At 35.1% G+C, this 22,689-nt stretch overlaps 1 protein-coding gene across 1 annotated transcript in view; it reads left to right on the forward strand.

Annotated features, from left to right (window-relative positions):
• The window catches only part of LOC121388723 (probable ATP-dependent RNA helicase DDX27), a 30,467-nt gene extending 13,167 nt beyond the window's left edge, over positions 1 to 17,300 (forward strand). Inside the window, exons 12-21 of the mRNA XM_041520192.1 lie at positions 1,974 to 2,110; positions 3,222 to 3,320; positions 3,911 to 3,993; positions 7,465 to 7,559; positions 7,998 to 8,201; positions 8,557 to 8,627; positions 10,455 to 10,572; positions 14,477 to 14,570; positions 15,539 to 15,616; positions 17,229 to 17,300. Coding sequence (XP_041376126.1) covers positions 1,974 to 2,110; positions 3,222 to 3,320; positions 3,911 to 3,993; positions 7,465 to 7,559; positions 7,998 to 8,201; positions 8,557 to 8,627; positions 10,455 to 10,572; positions 14,477 to 14,570; positions 15,539 to 15,616; positions 17,229 to 17,238 — 989 coding nt within the window. The 3' untranslated portion in view covers positions 17,239 to 17,300. The remainder of the gene's footprint in view (positions 1 to 1,973; positions 2,111 to 3,221; positions 3,321 to 3,910; positions 3,994 to 7,464; positions 7,560 to 7,997; positions 8,202 to 8,556; positions 8,628 to 10,454; positions 10,573 to 14,476; positions 14,571 to 15,538; positions 15,617 to 17,228) is intronic.
• Positions 17,301 to 22,689: the final 5,389 nt, after the last annotated feature.

Consider the following 22,689-nt stretch of genomic DNA (forward strand, 5'->3'; position numbering starts at 1 on the left):
CTTGACAAAAAACCAAACGTACAACACGACAAAAAACTGAAAGTTACAACATGATTTAAGTGTTTGTTTTATTTTACTGTTATACTCATTAAATGTATAATATTACAAAAATTATATAAAAATCCAGTTATAATTGATCAGGAATTTGGGCTAGTGCTTTATCTTGGTGGGCTAGTGGTTTTCACAGACTTTTAAAAATATTTGTCATACTCTGTGTTAATAGCCATTTTGTATGAAAATTAGCAATTGGCTGATTTGCAATGGACGTGGTGAGTCCAGGTGTGTGTGTGTCCTGGGGAGGCTTAATAAATTAGTGGCCTTTTTCTTTTTTACACATATTTATATGTGATAAGGATATACATGTATCTTTATAGACTTTATCAGTCTTTTTGTTTTTAGCTAGCAGCTGGCTGAATTGTTTAATTTTTCTTTTTGCAATAGGTTAAATTGTAGTCTACTATTGCTAACTATAAATACATGCAATTGTAAACAAGGTGTGTAGGTTTGCTGCTTTGCCTTGAAATGGTTTCAGATAGTGGTTATGCCAATGCATGTTTACCGATCCACTTCTTATTGAAACAGTATTGATTGAAAACAGTTGGTAATTGCAGTGTGCCCTGTTTAAACATTCGATAGTCAATATTGTTTGTACATTAGTCTTTGCCAGGAGCAAATTCAAGGCGAGCTAAAGATCACTCTGCTGAAATTATACCAGGCTAGCAATCACATGAAGTTTCAAACATTTTTAAAAGTTGATCAGTGCTCTTCTAAAATGTTCCAGGCAAGTGTGGAGGGGAGTGGGAGTGATCGCTCACCTTTCCTGGCCAACAATGTACATGCATTAAACAGATAAGGGGTGGGACGTAGCCCTATGGTAAAGCTCTCGCTTGATGTGCAGTCAGTCTAGGATTGATCCCCATTGGTGGACCCATTGAGCTATTTCTCGCTCCAGCCAGTGCATCACGACTGGCATATCAAAGATTGTGGTATGTGCCATCTTGTCTGGGATTGTGCATATAATGGGAAAAATGTATCGGGTTTCCTCTCTAGGACTATATGTCAAAATTACCAAATGTTAGTCATCAAATAGCCAATGATAAATAAATTATCTAGTTCTCTAGTGGTGTTGTTCAACAAAACAAATTTTAACTTTCATTTTTAGCTAGCAGCAGAATAAAAAGGGGCTTCTTTGGGGGTTTTGCAGCTGGTTAAATTGCCAACACTGCCACCTAATTTATCTTGGTAAATGCAATAATAGGTCTGCAGCTTTCAGGCATCGAAATAAGCATTGTGTCTGGTAACCCATTTACAGGTTACCACAAAATATAGTCTGGTAACCTATAGGTTTCCACAACTATATGAAAGTTAGAATTGAATTCCTGTTACTACGACGCGGTCGTTCTGAAATTGTAACGGTGCACACGAACATCGGTACGAGAAACGAAATCCGGAAGTAAATTTATCTAGTGGGCGCTGCTTAAACGCAGATTGCCAAAATTGCTTTGCAATTGCACAAGTGCGCACGAACATCGGTGCAATTTTGTACGAGAAAACAAAACACGGACATAAATTCATCTAGTGGACAATGCTTAAACGCGGAGTGACTTGCGCGTGAACATCGATGCAATTCCTGACGAGATAATGAAACGCAGAAGTCCTGAATGCATTGCCTGGTTTACGTTTGGAAAACGAAACTACCGTTAACGTTGAAATTTTTGTCGAGAACGAAACACCGTTCTCAACTTTTCTAACATGTGGTAACCTCCCGGTAACCTGAACGACCGTTCTCGACTTATTTCGATGCCTGAGCTTTGTGTTATGCTTTATGATGGCTGTTTATGCCAATGCGTGTTTGCCAATCTACTTCTTGTTGAAATGATATTGTTTTAAAACAGTTTGTAATTGTTTGAAGATGCCTTGGAAACAGTTTTTGTTGATGTATTAAACCTAGGTGACATTTGGTGTGTTTTCAGCCCTGGTGAGTCGTACGTTCTGTGACAAGTGTATGGTCTTCATCCAGACTAAGATCCAGGCACACCGCATGCACATCATCCTCGGCCTCCTCGGGGTCAGGGTCGGAGAGCTGCATGGAAACCTCTCACAGGCACAGGTCAGTAGGCATGTCATATTCAAGGGGTGGGTGCTTAGGGGTGTGCTCTCACCTCCCCCACATCTGAACTTCAGTGAGATTTGAAAATCCACTGTTTAGTGAATTAATATAATGAATTTATATCTTGTCTTTTTTGTGGAAGAGATTTAAATATCTTAGATGGTGAGGTGATTATGGGAAAGATTGCCATACATATATATATATGCAATTAACCTTCTAACTACTGCAGGCGAGATCTCTCGCCCGACGTCACACCAGTTGACATACTGTACACTGTTTACAGTGCATTTCCCAATGCATATTTCCGTCCGTTTTGCACACGCCACTCACCGGAAAGACTTGTATAACAGGAAACAGAAGTTAATTGAGCTTCCTGTATCTTTAGTTGGTGTTTTTCTTTGAGTTCTTTGAGTTTAAACAGTGGTTTTCGGCAAGTATTTTCGCTTGACAACAATGGCGGCATGTCACGGTAATTTTCAAGGATCGATAGCTGATTGTGACAGCTAATTTGATACCAAATTACCAACAACGAAAATCACCAAATATTGTGATATGAATTGTAGTTTGTTTTTTAAAAAAAATTCTGGTCGGAAAACCACTGTTAATGGGAATAATAGACATAAATACTGGACAGTTGGCCACAAATGCTGGTAAGTAAATGCGACTTTTTCGAAAAAAAAATCCTAATTTTAGTCAACATTAACTGATCTAAAATATCATAAAAATTATAAAAACCCACGAAATAATACTTACCGATTCATATATGAACTTTATTTTATGTATTTATAAATTATTTAAGTGAATATATGTGAGTAAAAATTATAAACTTGTACCCACTCAACGTGGTTTTTGTCAAAAATGAATCCAGTAGTCTAAAGGTTAACAAATATTTGTGTTTATAAAGCTATTCAATTATGCGATGTAAATTATATTGGTTTAATGCTAAAAGGTTCTGTGCAGCAGAATAATATGTCAAATGTCTTGATGCAGAGCCTCGCGGCATTCGCCATTCAAACGTTTACAGGAAAAAGCTGATATCTTAAGACAGTAACCAGTTATTCTCTGCATATAATTCAGTAACAAAAAATAGTTTTTATATTTGTGTTTTTAGCGATTAGAAACACTGAAAAACTTCAAGGAAGGTTTGATAGACGTTCTCCTGGCAACCGATCTCGCTGCTCGAGGTCTTGACATTGAAGGAGTGAAAACTGTGAGTACGCATTTTATATACACCAATTGCTTTCATGGCTAGTATACGGGCAACATTGAGTTTCAAAATGGTGATTAGTAATATTTGTTATCCTCTAAAAATTTATTAGCAACTAATATATAATTTAAGTAGTGGGAATCTACAAAGAAATGTGGATTTGTGAAAAATTATTTTTAGTTCCGTAGGCGCAAGTTTATTATTTTGATTGAATTCACACTCTTGAGTGCATTCTCCAACTTAATCTATTTTTGATTAGATAGCTTAATTTGGTGATCTCCTGATTCAACTGATAGTGATTGAATGTTTGCATTCCAACACACAACAAATCACAATTAAGTCTAGCCAAACAATACTACACACATATTTAAGGCTCAACACGATAAATTCAAATATAATTATATAGTTAAAATATGTACATGTAATTAAATTTAATTACAACATTTGACCACAATAATTTTTTTGGTTTATGCTTTATAACTGGTATATCAAAGGGCATTATGTGTGTATCCTATGTGGGAAAGTGGATAAAAAATCAAGTGTATGTAAATTATTTATGTTTTTCAGTTTTCAGAAGTTTTAATTTATTTCAGGTTATAAATTTCACAATGCCGAACACAGTCAAGCATTATGTCCACCGAGTTGGGAGAACTGCTCGAGCTGGCAAGAAAGGAAGGTAATGGTTGTTAAACACAAGGTTCGCACACACTTGACAAGGTCCTAAATTTGAAGGATTGCCCTAAAAAGTCCCTATTTTTGATGATCTGGCCCTAAAAAGCCCTATATTTTATGGGCAAGTTCACAAAATACCCAAAATTGGACCATATAAACCGTGAAATTGATAGACCTTTTTTTTTCTTCGGGGAACATTAAATAAATTGCCAAAAATACATCGATATCTACTTTCATTTGTTGATCTCTGTGCTATCTCGAACGTTGGTGTGTAAACTCGAACACACATTATTTTGTCGAGTTCAAAGGTCATTGCAAATGGAGGACAGCAAAGTTTTAGTCCCTAAATTTTACTTACATTAACCCTAAAAAGTCCCTAAATTTAGTTTTGAAATTTGTGTATGCACCCTGAAACATCTACCTGTCTGGTGAAGACAAATATACTAACAGTAAGAGCCGTCTGTTTAGAACATTCTATCTCTCGTTCCAGCCAGTGCCGTGGCAATGCTCTACAAAGCAAGTTCAAATTTACTCTTCCCTGGCCAGTAAAGTATAATATTTTAGTCACCAACCACTTATATTTAGTAGCCAGCTAATATATACTTGTAATTAAATTGATTCATCTGCCACTTTATGGCACATTACTAATGCCGTAATTGTTATTAGGACTGCGTTCGAATGAACTCGTGAAGGGTAATTCCTAGTTGTTAAATAGTAATTACAAGTTGCTGTTTTCACTAAAACAGTGAACTTCTATTAACTATCATTATCAAATTCCGTACCCAATAATTCTATTAAACGAAATTAAGTGAATTACTATTTTAATGGCACTGCTAAGATAGGCATTTTAATTGCAGTACTCAAAAGTTAAATAAAAGCATTGCGATAATATCTACCAGGATTCAACGTGTTACTAGTAGTTACCAATCGGCTACCTTACTTTTGGTTTAAATAATATTTATTTTTGTCACATACTGCCTTGTAAATCCATAAATACTGTTTTATAAATAGTTGTGTCTTTAAAGCCGTCTAAAGTCGAGTCATGAAAATAGAAACATGTTTTCATCCTGCACTGGTGAAAATGACTTCCGACCTGATTGAAACAACATTCACGACATTCACAACTGGACATTCACAACTGGACATTCACAACTGGAGACTTCGTTATCGTGGAGGGACACGCTATCACGATAAGCACGAGACGTAATTTTGGAGCACAGCATAACACTATATAAGTTAACATTTAAAATAATTAACGTTTAAGTTTCAAACAGACAAGTAAAGACACACAGTGACTCGACAATGATCTCATTTTAATACATAAATAAAACATGGCTCTAAATGGGACAGGACCGACTTGGTCCAAAACTGAACTGGGACCGAATTATTTCCAAACGCTTGAAATTCAAGTTAAGGGAGATAACATAACAAAGTATTACCTACCTTAACGTCACCGTGTTTACTCTTGAATACTGGATAATCGTTATTCACAGTCCGATTAATTGTCTCAAACTTTTATTTTTCAAAAAACTACCAATAGAAAACACGTTTTATGGAAGATAAATTGCTACTGGTCCACTGTGTTTTCAGATGTCCAGTTTTGTTTACAGATTAAAGTAAGATTATTGGACAGTCGCCAACTGGCGAATGTGATTTTATTTTTTAGACACCAGGGAATGTATTTAGTCGCCATGGCGTGGGGGATGGTGCATATAAAAGATCCCTTGCTACTAATTGAAAAATGTACTAAATGTTTGACATTCAACTGCCAATGATTAATAAATCAATGTGCTCTAGTGTTGTCATTAAACAAAACAATCTTTTTAACTTTTAATTCTCTGTAACTATTTTTTCCTACAGGGAGATAACTGTAGGTGCCTTGTGAAGAAAAATCCTAATGAATTGTATTATAGTGACTAGAAATGGAGGAGTTTGCCTTTGATCTATTAGAAGCTGGATGTAGCTCTGTGGGAAACTAGCCTCAGTGGCGTTGTGGTTAGGCCATCGGTCTACAGGCTGGTAGGTACTGGGTTCAGATCCTAGTCGAGGCATGGGATTTTTAATCCAGATACCGACTCGAACCCTGAATGAGTGCTCGCAAGGCTCAATGGGTAGGTGTAAACCACTTGCACCGACCAGTGATCCATAATTGGTTCAACAAAGGCCATGGTTTGTGCTATTCTGCCTGTGGTAAGCACAAATAAAAGATCCCTTGCTGCCTGTCATAAAAGAGTAGTGGGTTTCCTCTAAAAAAAACAGTGTATGAATGACCATATGTTTGACGTCCAATAGCCGATGATAAGATAAAAAATCAATGTGCTCTAGTGGCGTCGTTAAATAAAACAAACTTTACTTCTTTTTTTTACTCTGTAGGAAAGTTGTAGGGTTAATCTTCTTCACTGGCTTATTTTTCCCATTCCAACCATTGGATCATGACTGGTATATTAAAGGCTAGTGCATGTGTGGATAAGTGCTATACAGCTAGCTAATAGCTCATCTGAATGGAAAGAAATAATGCCACTACACCAACGTTTTCACTAACAACCTTATCTGGACAGCAACCCAGATAGCTACGGTGTGTATCCTTAGATATAAACATGAAAAAATGTGTTTTGTTAACGAAGGAAGGAAGGAAATGTTCTGTTTAATGACGCACTCAACACCTTTTATTTACAGTTATATGACATCATACATATGGTTAAGGACCACACAGATATTGAGAGAGGAAACTCGCTGTTGCCACTTTATGAACTACTCTTTTCGATTAGCAGCAAGGGATCTTTTATATGCACCATCCCACAGACAGGATAGTACATACCACTGCCTTTGTTACACCAGTTGTTGAGCACTGGCTTAAACGAGAAATAGCTCAATGGGTCCACCGACGACGGGGATCGATCCTAGACCGTTTTATTATTGACGCCACTAGAGCACATTGATTTATTAATCACCGGCTATTGGATGTCAGACATTTGGTAATTTTGACATATAGTGTTTGAGAGAAAACCTGCTACATTTTTCCATTAGTAGCAAAGGATCTTTTATATCCATCATATGCCACGACCTTTGATAGATCAGTCATGTTGCACTGGCTGGAATGAAATATAGCCCAATGGGCCCATTGACAGGGATCGATTCTAAATACGTCCTAGTTCTTTGTTCTATGGTATGCAGATATTTATAGTAAATTAAAGCAATAACTTTGCTGATATTTTGAGTACTTTAGCTGTGGTTAACCGTTATGATTTTCCCTCACATTGTTGCTTCTTTGCGATTAAATATATTTTGATTGCGATCATAAGCTACTTGTAGTTTTCACTATACTTCGTAGCTCACAAAACATTTGTAGTTCTACAGTATACAGACATTTATATTACATTAAAGGATTAACGTTTGGAGATATTTATTAGTATTTTGGCTTGGATTAATTGTTAGCCTTGATCTTGTGATTTTCACATTGTTTTTTCTATTTTAGATCTGTGACTCTTGTTGGAGAAAAGGAGAGGAAGCTGTTAAAGGACATTGTGAAGCAGGCGAAGACACCATTAAAAAGTAGACTCATCCCACAAGGTAATACTATAGAGTTCCGGTCATCTTCAATATGTTGTAGACTCATCCCACAAGGTAATACTATAGAGTTCCGGACATCTTCAATATGTTGCCGTGGTATGTGCTTTCCTGTCTGAGAAAGTGCATACTAAAGATCCCTTGCTGCTAATGGAAAAATGTAGTGGGTTTCCTCTGATGACTACGAGTCAGAATTACCAAATGTTTGACATCCAATAGCCGATCTTCAGTATGTTGCTTTTCTTAAGTTTAAAGTGGCATTACCACAGTTGATATTTATTATTTTTGTGTAATTAATTTCTTTTCATACACACAATATATTTAAGAAATAAAAAAATATTTTCTTTGAGCAGGGTGGGAGGTTTGACCCCCCACCCCTCAACACACTCCCACACCCCAAGCCTATTCGTCTGAATACTTATAAAAGTTGTATACTTGTAGAGGTGATAACGAAGTACCGGGACCGGATCACTGCGATGACGGGGGAGGTCGCTCATATTGAGATGGAGGAGAAGGAAGAGAAGGAGATGCAGGCAGCCGAGAACAAGATGAACCGCGCCACCAACCTGCTGGAGAACCCAGATGAGGCGAGGAAAAACAAACGTGGCTGGTTCCAGACGCACCGAGAGAGACTCCAGGAAAAAGGTACGGTGTAGTAGAGTGTTAAGACTCAAAGAAAAACAAACCCAGCTGGTTCCAAATGCACCACGAGAGACTTCAGGAAAAAGGTACGGTGAAGTAGAGCGTTAAGACTCCAGGAAAAATGCCTTAATTGTCCCTTCCTTTAAGAAAAGTAAAAATCTGCCTTATTTTGTGTATTTTTTATCTTACTATATTCAGATAATAAAATGACTAAGATATGTTTTGCAATACAGTATCTCTGAAACTTTTGAAAATTACAGTGAACTAAATAATGCCTAGGTTTGTGTAATATATTTTGTATTTTACACATAGTCGCTCACAAACACACATGTAGTAATGTTTATATCCTTGGTTTCAGAGTCACTGAGGCTGGGAGAGCTGACGTTGACCAAACACCAGAAAAAGAAATTGGAAAAGAAGAAACTTACAGTAAGAAAGCAGTTGTTTTTACTGACAGTTCTGTATAATTCTTTTTAAAAGGGACAACATATAGCTCACTGGAAGAGCGCTGTTCTCTCTTTTGTTAATTTGTTTATCCTCCGATCAAACTGACAATTACAAGTGCCATGGGTCATAAGATCAATTGCCTCGGTGCACTTGTGAGATTTGTTTTCCGTCTGAATTGGTGCCCGTGACTGGTATATATTAACGGCTGTTGTAGGTGATATCCTGTTTGGGAAAGAGCATATAAAGGATCCACTTTTGGCTGTTTAGTAGGAGTAGCCCAAGTTTAATTGTGGGTCCATGAAAAAAACATTTCAAAATGTATCCATTTTTGTTTCACCAAAATTTTATATTGAAAACATAACTTGGTTTGAACTGTTCTGTAGCAATTTCATATTCTGCTAACTAAGAATGTTTTATTTCATCTTCAACTTATATTTATTATTTTAGTTTTCCCCACAAATCTATTGCTATAAAGACATGTATTAGGGAATGGTGATACAAAAGTCTGTCTTTTTGTCCATTGCCAATAAAAATATTATATTTTGTTGGGTGCCCAGCCATGTTGGCATCAACTTTAATAAAATGGCAGATTCAGCTGCCAAGTCTGCTTTGGATTTGCGTCATGCCAGGGTTGGTGTGCCTTATATTGATTTTAAACATAGTGTTTAAACATAATTTATCTTTTCAACTTGACAACAAGATTGGGACGGTGTGGTTGCGAACAAGCTTCATGGTGTCAAGCCATTCTTGGGAGAGTGGCAGTCCTCCTATAGGCAGTTCAGGAAGGATGAAATAGTCTTGTGTCATGCTCACATCAGTCATATATTTTTGACCCATTCATTTATCTTGAAGAAAGATTCTCTACCTCAGTGTGTGCACTGTCAGTATACTCTGACCGTGCGTCACATTTTGGTGGAGTGTAAGCGTCTGAAAGAAACTAGAAAAGATATATTTGGTCAAAAAAATTTGATGGATTCATTTCGATTCCATCCAGAACTTTTATTACAATTTTTACGTGATATTGTCTTTTATTCTAAATTTTAATATTATCTATCTGTGATATTTGTGTTTTTCGCACAGTTCTTTACACTGTGTTTTTATTAACTTTTGAATTTTTATATTGATGTTGATCATCACTTACGTTTTGCCTTTACCATAGTTTGACACTCAATAGGCGATGTAGTTTTCATGCTGGTGTGTTGTTAAACATTCATTCATTCGTCAATTTTCCCAAATTTTATGAGCAAATTTTTTTTTAATTTGCAAAATAATTTCATGTAATCATTGATATTTTGTTGCAAAATAATTGGATTTTTGCCGTTTTTGAAACTTGATACACTATTTGGCAATCCCTTCGGCTCACTCAGTGCTATTTAAATGTCATCAGTACAGTTGCCAGAACTTACTAATTCATACATTTCTATTCATGATACTTTTGTCTGAGGATACATTGATTTGATTATTATGACTGACTCATATGATAACAAAACAGAAATAATGATATTCTGGTATAAACAAAATATTTTAAATCGGTGACATTATTGTAGTCTCAGTTTGAAATATTCGACACCAATAATCTTGCTTTCTGCACTCGATCAGTTTGAGGTCCGTATGGTCCCCAAATAAATGTTGTTTATACAGATCCTATGGATGTACGAAATCAAATAATTTTTGGTATTTGTGATGGCAAGTTAAACAGAAAAAATAACCGGCTGATCAGAAAATATTATAAAACATATACCCCTGGTGTCCGTATGGACCCCTCATGAACAGATGTCTGTTAAAGTGTCAATATTTTTGTTGTTTCAGCCTGAAGACAGGGTTGGATTTGAAATCACCAAATCCCAGATGTATGCCGCTCGGGCTTCCAAGAAATCATTCAAACCTGAACGGATACGAGTTCATCCCAAAGACCTTGAGAAAACAGGTAAGAAATTATCATTATTCAAGAGTTCAATGGCTGACAGTCTGGTTTCTATTTTTAGTAACTTTTTTTGTTCAGGAATTAACATGTTTATTAATACAAAAGAGAATCACAACTTCATTTGTTTTAACTTGATTTTCTCAGCTTTTATCCATTTAAGATGGAAGCTATACTGGGTATGCACCTCAGTATAGTGGTGCAGTGTTCTCGCTGCTCCATTTAAGTGGGGCGGCCCGCCCTCCTATTGCATTTTGCCGCCCTCCTTTCACGTTCTCTGCCCTCCTTTATTTTTCCGAGCCCAGCTATATTTTCCAGCACCTATCTCCACTATTTCCAAATGCACACTTTTTTCCACACATAAAAAAACACAACGATCAGTCTGCACACTGGACATCAAAGGAAACAAGCTGCGTTGTGTACGAAAAAGCAAATGACGAAACATTTACGACAGTTACTGTAACGTAATTTAATAGTATTTTTAACAGCCTCTATTTTGTCCCATACCTGTATCCATTTGTATGTTTAATACAAACAATAAAAGTTATATTTTATTTGAGCAATGGAAACATTTTAATTTTTTATGGATTCGGCAATCTCCGACAGAAAAAAACTCCACTTATTTGGCGCCAAATTTGTCACGTGATCAGAATGGTCACTCTATCTTTTGTTTCCACTAACTGTTGTCTGATATTTTGTCCTCAGTTACAGATATAATTGATTGTAACTGATGATTTTTACTTTCTGTCATTCTGTTTATTCAGCAGTTCTTATAACATATTGTAAACTTTTCATTTTGGGGGGATATCACCGCTTATAAAATCAATGGAAGTGGTAGTGTTTAGTATTAAAATCATTCATCTTGGGTGCCAAATAATATATACACTGCCACTACAAAAACGAAATATTTTATCACAGCGATCGATTCAATCAATGAAGATGGAAATAACAAAACAAAAAATTCGACATTAGGGGATCACACAATTGTCTTTTTGTTTTTCGTATATCTTGAAATCTTTATTAAAATAATAATATTAACACTGATCGGTTCAGCAAAACCGGAACTGCCAGTGAATATCAAACCAATAACATTTTCGGTTCAATTAAAAGACAAGTCTGCTTGTATTTCATATACACTTTTTGTAATCAAAATAAGGAGTATGTCTTTCCACAAAGTCTATCAACACACAACAACATGGTAACCACCAAGCTCTCTCTCCCCCCCCCCCCCTCCCTCCCCCACTTTTTTTTTTTTTGAAGGGTGTGATGCTGCGCGGCCGCCCTCCTTTAATTTTCACCCAGCGAGAAAACTGTGGTGTTAAACCTCTTCACTGGGCCATTCAAATTGACCCCTCCTGTTCCAAACATTGCATATATTAAATATCCCTTGCTACTAATGGAATACTGTGCATTTCGTTGTCTCCTTTTGGTTATGTTTGAAACCGTTTGACATTATTCTTGTTAGCCTATTCATAAAAAATAATAATATGCATAATAAAGAAATGATTACACTTGTGAGTGAATCGTACTAATTTTACAAAACTCTTGTCAGGTGTCAGGTATCACCCTCACTCGGGCAATACAAGAATCCTGACACTGATTTTGTAAAATTAGTATGACACACAAGCTCGTATTGTAATCTCTATGTATTAGTATGACACACAAGCTCGTATTGTAATCTCTATGTATTAGTATGACACACAAGCTCGTATTGTAATCTTTATGTATTAGTATGACACACAAGCTCGTATTGTAATCTCTATGTATTAGTATGACACACAAGCTCGTATTGTAATCTCTATGTATTAGTATGACACACAAGCTCGTATTGTAATCTCTATGTATTAGTATGACACACAAGCTCGTATTGTAATCTCTATGTATATCAGTAAAATAAAATGTTTGACGAGCATTAGCCAGTGATTAATTAATGTGGATGTGAGCCATTTATGGGATGCGAACCCAGTACCTGCCAGCCTCGTGTCTGATGGCCTTACCACTATGCCATCAAGGCTTATAACATAACTACTGGCTTTTACATTGTTAATATTTCTCCTATTGACAGTTTGCACTGGCAGTCAATGTTATATAATATATATAAAAACATGTTTGAAATTTTTTTATCAACGATCTATGTATGTATATGAGTCATTCTCCCAAAATGTGTCCTGTTACGTTACCCACCCCTAAAATTGATAAAAGTAAAAAAAACCGAGATAAACATCACTTAAATAATTAAATATTTATTAAAAACTCAGAGAAATTTTATAGCACAAAGGCACCTGAATTTATGAACAAATGTTTGATTTAACCTAAAATTGGCATGTTACAAATCAAGGACAAGAGACTGAACCTAAATCAAAATAACCCGAAACTTATTTATTCAGTATTTTATAACAATCAGTCAATTAATAAAGACTTGAAGATGGAAAACATATATTCAGGCTGAAATTACATTTATGGTTTATTTTACAAGATTATCCTTCTCTGTTACTCATTTTGCAAATAAACATGTCAATACCATAACTATTTTGCTCTTTGATGGGCTACTAAAAATATGAATCAGTAAATGTTCATCACATGTATAATATTTCGAGATTTTTTATTATAAGAAAACAAAGTATGTCAACACCGTAACATGGCAGCCATTGCTATCAGACACTGTTATTGAAAAGAAAGTTGATAAAAATAATAGAATCCTATGTAAAGATCACTGCTTGCATTTGAAATACATTCACCTGGCCCTAGAAATAAGACATGACCATAAAATGTGATATTTTAAAAACATTATTTTTTACAAATGTATTACAATGCAAAGTGACAATGTCTGGGAAAATGGCCCATATATATATATCCTATCACTTACCCATGATATCCATGTCATAAACCCATGTGATAATTTTAGTGTATTAACCCGGTTAATAATGGTATGCAAATTTACAAGGTCTCAAAGTAATGTGTTGCTGTGAATGGGTCATTTGCTTACAAACCAACAAGACCTGTGTACCTGAGCGTAATGTTTTCAAATATTTAGTTAAAATGCATGACATCAAACTTATTTGTGCTAATCATTATGATGTTATATTACTGATGGTGGCGACTTTAGTACTGTGATTTACTCAAAATTAAATTAAAATATTATTTTAGAAGTGTTAAATAGAATTCGTTACTCGTGTTTTTTGCTATGTAAAATATTAACCTTGTCTAGTTAATCAGTATTTGTCTCGGTAGAGCCTCAACAAATACTAATTAACATAGACTTGTTTGATATTTTACATATTAAAAAATACTTGTGACGAATCCTCTATATATATATGGCTGCCATATATATATATATATATAGAGAGGTTATTACCCTCATGTTTTTCGGTATTGTCAATATCATATATTAGGAATAAAAATTGTATTCTGTGAGGCTCTGGTGAGCATAATACATTATTTTTATTCCTAATATATGATATTGATGATACCGAAATACACGAGGGTAACAATCTCTTTATCATATAATCTCAAACTTAATACAACATGTTTTTGTAAACTGTATATGCATATGGATGTCCTTACATCAAAATATACTAGTGCTTAACGTTTTTTGTTTTCTAACGCTGGACAGCTTTCAGTGTAAAATTGTTATTGAAATATTTTTGTTTGATAATAATAAATGCACACATCGATTATGCAGTGTTACCATCGTATGTTTGCTTAAATATCAATAAATGTAGTGCTGTGACCTCGATTAATTTACATCTAATCTGCAAAGTTATCAAATTCTGAAAGTATGAAAAATATCACATACTTTGATTACACTTACAAATGTATATGATATATATATATAAAAAAAAGAAACAGTTACATTTAAAAATCTTATGACTGACTAGTGTTTTGAGTCATTTATTTATTATTTTTTCAGTGAAAAAGAAGAAATCTAAACAAAAACGAAAGACTGCATTTGATGAGGAATTAACGAACACTGGAAAGAAGGCTCTTAAAATGTTTAGATCAGGGTAGGTAGTCACCGGAATCAGTGTCATTACTGTGTTTAGATCAGGGTAGGTAGTCACTGGAATCAGTGTCATTACAGTGTTTAGATCAGGGTAGGTAGTCATTGGAATCACTGTCAGTACAGTGTTTAGATCAGGGTAGGTAGTCACCGGAATCAGTGTCATTACTGTGTTTAGATCAGGGTAGGTAGTCACTGGAATCTGTGTCATTACAGTGTTTAGATCGGGTAGGTAGTCATTGGAATCACTGTCAGTATAGTGTTTAGATCAGGGTAGGTAGTCATTGGAATCACTGTCAGTACAGTGTTTAGATCAGGGTAGGTAGTCACCGGAATCAGTGTCATTACTGTGTTTAGATCAAGGTAGGTAGTCACTGGAATCCGTGTCATTACAGTGTTTCGATCAGGGTAGGTAGTCATTGGAATCACTGTCAGTACAGTGTTTAGATCAGGGTAGGTAGTCACCGGAATCAGTGTCATTACTGTGTTTAGATCAGGGTAGGTAGTCACTGGAATCCGTGTCATTACAGTGTTTAGATCAGGGTAGGTAGTCATTGGAATCACTGTCAGTACAGTGTTTAGATCAGGGTAGGTAGTCACTGGAATAAATGTCATGACATCCAATAGCTGATTATTAATAAATCAGTGTGCTCTAGTGGTGTCAGTAAACAAAACAAGAACTGTAAACCTTTTTGTGTGAATGTGCACCTTTCTACGTGCTTGCGATGTATAAATTTCGCAAACATCTGTTGGTATCTGTGGTGCATATCTGCAATAAAAATGAGGCGTGCACATAACATTTTGCGACAGGGTTGGGCACAATTAGTACAGGCAAATGTAATATTTATATGGATGCATTCTCCCCCAGTTTACAGTAACTTGACTGACTTTTTAATTTTATATACAAATTAATAATTTAAGTGAATTTATTTTTAACTTAATTTATATTCTAACTTTTATTATGTTTTTCAGGCCTTCCTATCAGGAAAGAAAAGAACTTGGACTGCTTGGAAACAAGAACAAAAACAAGCAGCAGAATAAACGAAGACGGTAAGACCTAGTGTCACGATTTTTCATTAATATAAAGGGTGGGTCGTAGCCCAGTGGTAAAGTACACGCCTGATGCGCGGTCCGTCTAGGATTGATTCCCATCGGTGGGCCCATTGGGCTATTTCTCGTTCCAGCCAGTGCACCACGACTGGTATATCAAAGGTCGTGGTTTGTGCTATCCTGTCTGAGATGGTGCATAAAAGATCTCTTGCTACTAATGAAAAACATTAAGCAGGTTTCCTTTCTATGACTGTTAAAATGACCATACATTTGACATCCAGTAGCCGGTGATTAATAAATTAAACAAAGCAAACAAACTTTTCATTAATATAATGTATGAATGTTCCTAATAAAAACAAGTAGCTAAATGTTTGTGGGTTATAACACGATTGTGTTTATTCTTTACAATTTAGAACGCGAGTAAATTATCTGGCAGAAATTCTTATTCGATTTGCTGGAAATATTCTATGAAATGTGACAACAAATTATCTCCCCATGCAGTCGCTAGATGTTGAATTTCTTCAAGTTATTTTACTGACTAAGGCTTTGATCCACAAAACTACCATAGACATGAGACATAAGAGTCTTCTTTTCAGTGTTCGTCAATTCCTCGTCAAATGCAGTTTTTCATTTCTGTTTAGATTTCTTCTTTTTCACTATGAATTTTTTTTTAAATAAATGACTCAAAACACTAGTCAGTCATAAGATTTTTTAATGTAACTGTTCCTTTTTCTTTATATATATATCATATACATTTATCATATATTTTCTAGCATATCCAGTGTAATCAAAGTATGTGATATTTTTCAGATCACATACTCACATACTTTCAGAATTTGATAACTTTGCAAATTAGATGTAAATTAATCGAGGTCACAGCACTACGTTTATTGATATTTAAGCAAACGTACGATGGTAACACTGCATAATCGATGTGTGCATTTATAATCATCAAACAAAAACGTTTCAATAGCAATTTTACACCGAAAGCAGTCCAGTGTTCAGACATGGACATAGTCATGAGCTTAATGTTTGTTTCTAAGATGAGCAGCCATGTTACGAAGCGACATAGTGTACTGTTGTTTTTTAAGTTATGGTGAACAATTTACAGTAGGTCTGAAGCACTTTTAAGTCACCAACATCGATATCAATGAAAGTCAGATGATTATTTATTAAGAAGGGTCCACAGTAATTTTGTTACAGTCGATTTGGTATATGTAAAATACCCTGGATTAAACATAGCATTTGGCGACACATTTTTGTATTGTTTAGGTCATTTATGACTTTCACTCAGAAATTTCAGAGGTAAGTGATGTATTATGCATTTGGTAAGTATTACTTTGGAAATAAGCTGCCAAGATTTTCTGTACCAATAAATATATCCAAGAATTCAGAATTGTTAGAAATTGAGGTATTCTGTTCCTGTTTTTTTCCCACAAAATATTTTAATCGTTAGAAGAGTACTATGAACATTTCGTCGAATAGAGCCCAAATCAGAATATTTTTTTTATTAAAGACTAATAGATTTAAATTGACTACATTTTAAAACATTTTGTTATTTGACTAGAGCAGAGTACAATATTTAGAATATTTTTTTTGTTTTGTTTTGCAGAGGCAGATGACGATGATCCTGATGATATATGGACGGGTGCTGCAACTTGTAAAAATAAACAATTTATTTACACTTTTCAGTCAGTGTTTCATTTGTAAAGCTTTTATATGAGTTTAGACTTCGCTATGAGCAAACTGTCCTAAAATGGGTGAACAATCACACGAAGTTTTAAATAAAATGTAGCAAATCATTTTGGGTTTATTTGTGGTTGTGTTATATGTCAGGTGATCAATTTGTTTCTCGCCTAAAACGTTCCAGAAGAATGTGGAGAAGAGTCTGAGTAATCAGTCATCTTTCCTGGCAAGAGGGCTGGATGTGCGATTGGTCTAAGATCGATCCCCGTCGGTGGACCCATTGGGCTATTTCTCGTTCCAGCCAGGGTTCAGCAACTGCTGTAACAAAAGCCGTGGGATGGTGCATATAAAAGATGCCTTGCTGCTAATTGAAAAAGAGTAGCCATGAAGTGGCGACAGCGGGTTTCCTCTCTCAATATTTGTGTGGTCCTTAACCATATGTACGACGCCATATAACCGTAAATAAAATGTGTTGAGTGCGTCATTAGGGGACATGTATTGCAGTACTCTCAGAATGCTCATTGTTACAATCGGTGATTCACCATCAGTGGTGTGTGCCATATTCTCTATAGATAAAAGGCATAATGTAGAGCTCTCTGTGCTAGAAAGTAGTTATGTTCATTTCTAGCATATGATTATATGGTCCAGTAGAAAGAGATAAACTTGCCTCCACATAGGCTATTTATAGCATAGCAGCAAGGAATTTTATATGCTCTTTCCTGTTGATTGGACTACATACCATGCCTTTGATGTACCAGTCATGGGACATTGAGGACGAGACGTCGACTCTTGGCAATAACTTTACTACTTAGCCACATGTCCCTTGGTGCTATAACACTTGTAAATCTGTCATGGGTCATAGGATCAATGGTGAACTTGTCTGTCCTTCATCTCAGCCAGTACCCCACAACTGTAAAGCTGTCATGGGTCATAGGATCAATGGTGAACTTGTCTGGGGTTTTCCTTCATCCCAGCCAGTACCCCACAACTGTAAATCTGTCATGGGTCATAGGATCAATGGTGAACTTGTCTGGGGTTTTCCTTCATCCCAGCCAGTACCCCACAACTGTAAAGCTGTCATGGGTCATAGGATCAATGGTGAACTTGTCTGGGGGGTTTCCTTCATCCCAGCCAGTACCCCACAACTGATAACCAAAGGCTTTTTGTGTGCTGACCTGTTTATGAGAAAGTGCATACAAAAGATACAATCCTATCTTGGGCCAAGAAACTGGTACCAATTGGCACCTGTGCCCAGGAGAGGCGTATGCTACAACAGCTTGCTCTGAATGTGAACATTAAATTGTTTGCTTGTCCTTGATAGGGATAGCTTATGTGGTAGCAGGATCGACTGCCATCAAAGTACTAGGCCACTAGACTGATTTATGTGCTTCACGGTAAACCAAATGGCCAGTCAAAAACCAATCAGTTTGCGAACATTAGCGAAACATTTGCTGGCTGAACTGAGTTTGGTACTAAATTTAGATTTTTAAGACAATTATGTGCCTTTAACATTTTAATGTCTGTTTTTCAATGGCGTCACGGACAGAGCCTTTTCATGACATCAAAGTAATGGTGGCTCACAGTGCTCCGTCACATTCTTGTTATAAAATTAACGGCATGCCGCACACTGTTGTGATAAAAAAGGCGATTAAGAATGGCAAGTATGCTCTGCTCTATTCCAGATGGTGATTGCTAAAAAAAGCCATGGTACAGGTTGTCCAGGTTTCACCATTGATAAAAGACCATTACCTGGGTTGTTAGTCTCTATTCTAATGGGGGTGGGGGTGGGGGAACAGGCAGCCCAGTGGTAAACTGATCGCCTTTTGCGTTGTCGGCCTAGGATTGATCCCTGTCTGTGAGCCCATTGGGCTATTTCTCGTTCTAGCCATTGAACCACTAGTATTTCAAAGGCCATGGTATGTACAATCCTGTGTTGGGTGGCACACATAAACGACGTCTTGCTATTAATGGAGGGGGGGGGGGGGGGGGAGATGTAGCAAATTTCCTCTCCAAGACTGTCAGAATTACCAAATGTTCAACATCCAATAGGTGATGATTATGTGCTCCAGTGGTGTCATAAAACAAAATGGCACCTATGTTTATCAAAGGATGTAATATTTGTAGTCTTGCCTATAATCATGATCCACAACTGGTCAGTAATACTCCTTTGCCCTGTATATTTTACATTGTTTAACATTGTTCTAACCAATTACAAGTAATGACCAATGATGAAATTGAAATTGATTCCCAGTACTGATAAAATAAAATGTTACACAAGCCAAGTAGTAGTATATATAGATTTATTAAACTCAATAATACAATTTATTGGTACGAAAAACAAAACCAGAAAATGAATGATCTACATGCACAGTACTACAATGTTAACCATAGTACCTGACTTAGTAAGGACTACAATGTTAACCATAGTACCTGACTTACTAAGGACTACAATGTTCACAGATAATTCCTGATTTGGTACTACAATGTTAACAGACAATTCCTGATTTAGTACAACAATGTTAACAGATACTTCCCAACTTATTTTGTTAAAATAAATTTCATAGAAGAAAACAACTTTTTAATACTAATTAAACCTTTGTATTAGGTCATATAAAAAGGGTTTTTGCTGTATCTGGTAGGTATATTCAACAGAATTGGGTTCTTTTTAGGAAGAAGCACATGAGAAAAATATTTTTAGATGGGTCACATTATTTATTGTTTACTAATAAATGTATTTATTTCCAACATTTATGTGCTACTTTATTAAATATCAATTACAAATGAATAAGAATACAAAACTAAGTTGTCACCTTAATTGAAAGAACAAATAAAAAATGCAAGACCAAACTGTCTAAATAGTTAAAAGCATATACAAAAGAACTTAATATCTATTTTCCAGTAAAATAACAAACGGTCATACAAGAACTAAACTAGATGGGACTATAATAAGTGAATAATAAAAACTAAAACTTTTCATAAAAATTTAATTTGGCCGTGACAGAATTAAGGAATAAAATCAACATTATAAAAACTTCCTATTTTAAAAATAAATAAATTCACTTCCAGCACTATGTTAACATGTTTTAACAAACAAATAACAAATCCCACATGCATTTAATGAAATATATATATATCATATAAACACATAACAAGAGGACAAATGATACAGGATGATTTGTACAAGAATATCACCGCATTAAACAGACTGGTTCCACTTCACTGTTATGGCACTTTCTTTAATGATGTGTAGCACTGTAATATCGAGGTGTTAATGTTATACAAAGCACTACACATGACAGATAAAAAAAAACCATGGCAATAAAATCTTATTATAAATTAATAAGCAGATTGTTAAGTAGTCCAGGGTTGGAAGATGGGAGAATGGTTTTATATGCCCACCCCTGCAAAGAAAAATGGGGGTTGGTTGCTGCTTACCTTTCGCTTGCACCCATGCCTAGGTGCCATTATTTAATAAGACTAGACAGATATTGTGGATGGTTTAATAACAATACTGAAATATTTACCGGTATGTGATATTCAATATAACATGGATAGTGAAATATCCATGTAATAGGCTATTCAGTATAACATAAATACCAAAATATTTATGTAACAAATAAGTCAATGAATACTAAAATAATTTTTAGTCTGCTACATCTGTATAATATTCAATTGTGTATACAGTATTTGATAAATATTTCATGACAGAATTTGAAACAAATACTTCATTAAAAATACTTAGGTTTTGTTTCTTAATCTAAACTTTTGATTCAGTGATATTTAAAGTAATTTAGATTTTGTTTCTTCTTCTGGAAAGCATGTAGTTGTTTTTTTTAAGAAAATTCTAGTAAATAAATATATAAAGACAGTAGGTTTTACTTCTTTCATAGATCAAAAATTATCTAATAAACAATCGATTACCATTTCTAGAAACCTTTTTCCTTATTAAATTTAACCAATTATTTGATTGTAATTTTAAAAAATTTAAGATTAAAAAAACACCAATTCACATAAGGTATTATAATCTGAATAATGAAATAATATAAAATATTGTTCTTGCTGTGTTTATGTATAAGTTTCGAGCCGATAGCCCAATACATGTGGGAAAACAAGGCACGTAACTGGTTTCACAGTAAATATCTGTAGGTAACTAATTAATGCCTTAGGACGTTCCATCATCAGTTATGAGCAATTGTTAATAACTTATTAACAGCAGTCACTTTAGACTGTAATATACATATATGGGGCCATCCATAAAGAACGTACACCCTGATGGGGGAGGGGGGAAGGGGGCTTTCAGACATTACATATAAATAGTACCAAGAAAAAGGGGTGGTTTGAGAACATACACCATGCTCTTAACTGGATTCAATGTATTTTTATGTGAAAGAACAATGTACACATGAGGGAAGGAAGGGTAATGATCACAGGTACAAAAGGTATGTGGGGGAGGGGTCAAATTTTATGGATGACCCCAATCTCCTTTACAATAGATTAACAGCAACCTTTAAGGCAAAGTTATTACAATGTAGAGGTTTTATAACAATGTCATACAGTTTTGTAACTAAGACATAAGGTTTTGTAACAATGTAATAAGGTTTTGTAACAATGTAATAAGGTTTTGTAACAATGTTAAAAGATTTTTCAACAATGTATCTATTACATGTATGCAAACTGAACTGTAAAAATAAATTCACATTATCTTTATTTTAAGTATAACAATTATAACAAAAATGTGTTTAATATACAACCGATAGTTAGAATTAAACATAAAGTATTCCACAATCAACTAAAACTGATTGTGCTGTGGTTACATGTACAGTGTTTTTGTTGGTCTCGGCCAATAGTTATTTCTCAGTCCTCTTTGCAGTAAATTCAGTCACTGGTTCAAAACCCTATGGTGGAAGATGAGGCCAGTAAGAACACATTATACAAATACTGTAACCGATATGTAATTAAACTGTGATTACATTTCCATGATTAAAATTGTATAGTGTATAATAGATCCACCTACAAGTTCACTTTTATAAAGTTTTTTTAAATGGACGGAAAGGAAAATGGACGGCATATTATTTCATTTTTATTAACTAGCAAAAAAAAAAAAAAAAAGTATAAAATATGCAAATAAACAAAATGTAAGTATGTATAACAAAAACATTTTGGACGGATTTTACATACCTCTAGAGTTTTGGTCAGACAAACATATGTGGAGGTAATATCATAACCAGTAGAACTGTAATTCAACAGAAGTTTGTGTTCAATACCCCAAAAAGACATTGAGGCCCGATTTCTCAATGATAATTAAATGACTCTTAAATGTTGAACTACACCCAAGTAAGCTAGGTTTATAATGAACCATTTCTTGTGCGAAATCAGTTGCTTTAAAC

This window comes from Gigantopelta aegis, chromosome 14 (genome assembly GCF_016097555.1).
Source record: "Gigantopelta aegis isolate Gae_Host chromosome 14, Gae_host_genome, whole genome shotgun sequence".
NCBI lineage: Eukaryota > Metazoa > Mollusca > Gastropoda > Neomphalida > Peltospiridae > Gigantopelta > Gigantopelta aegis.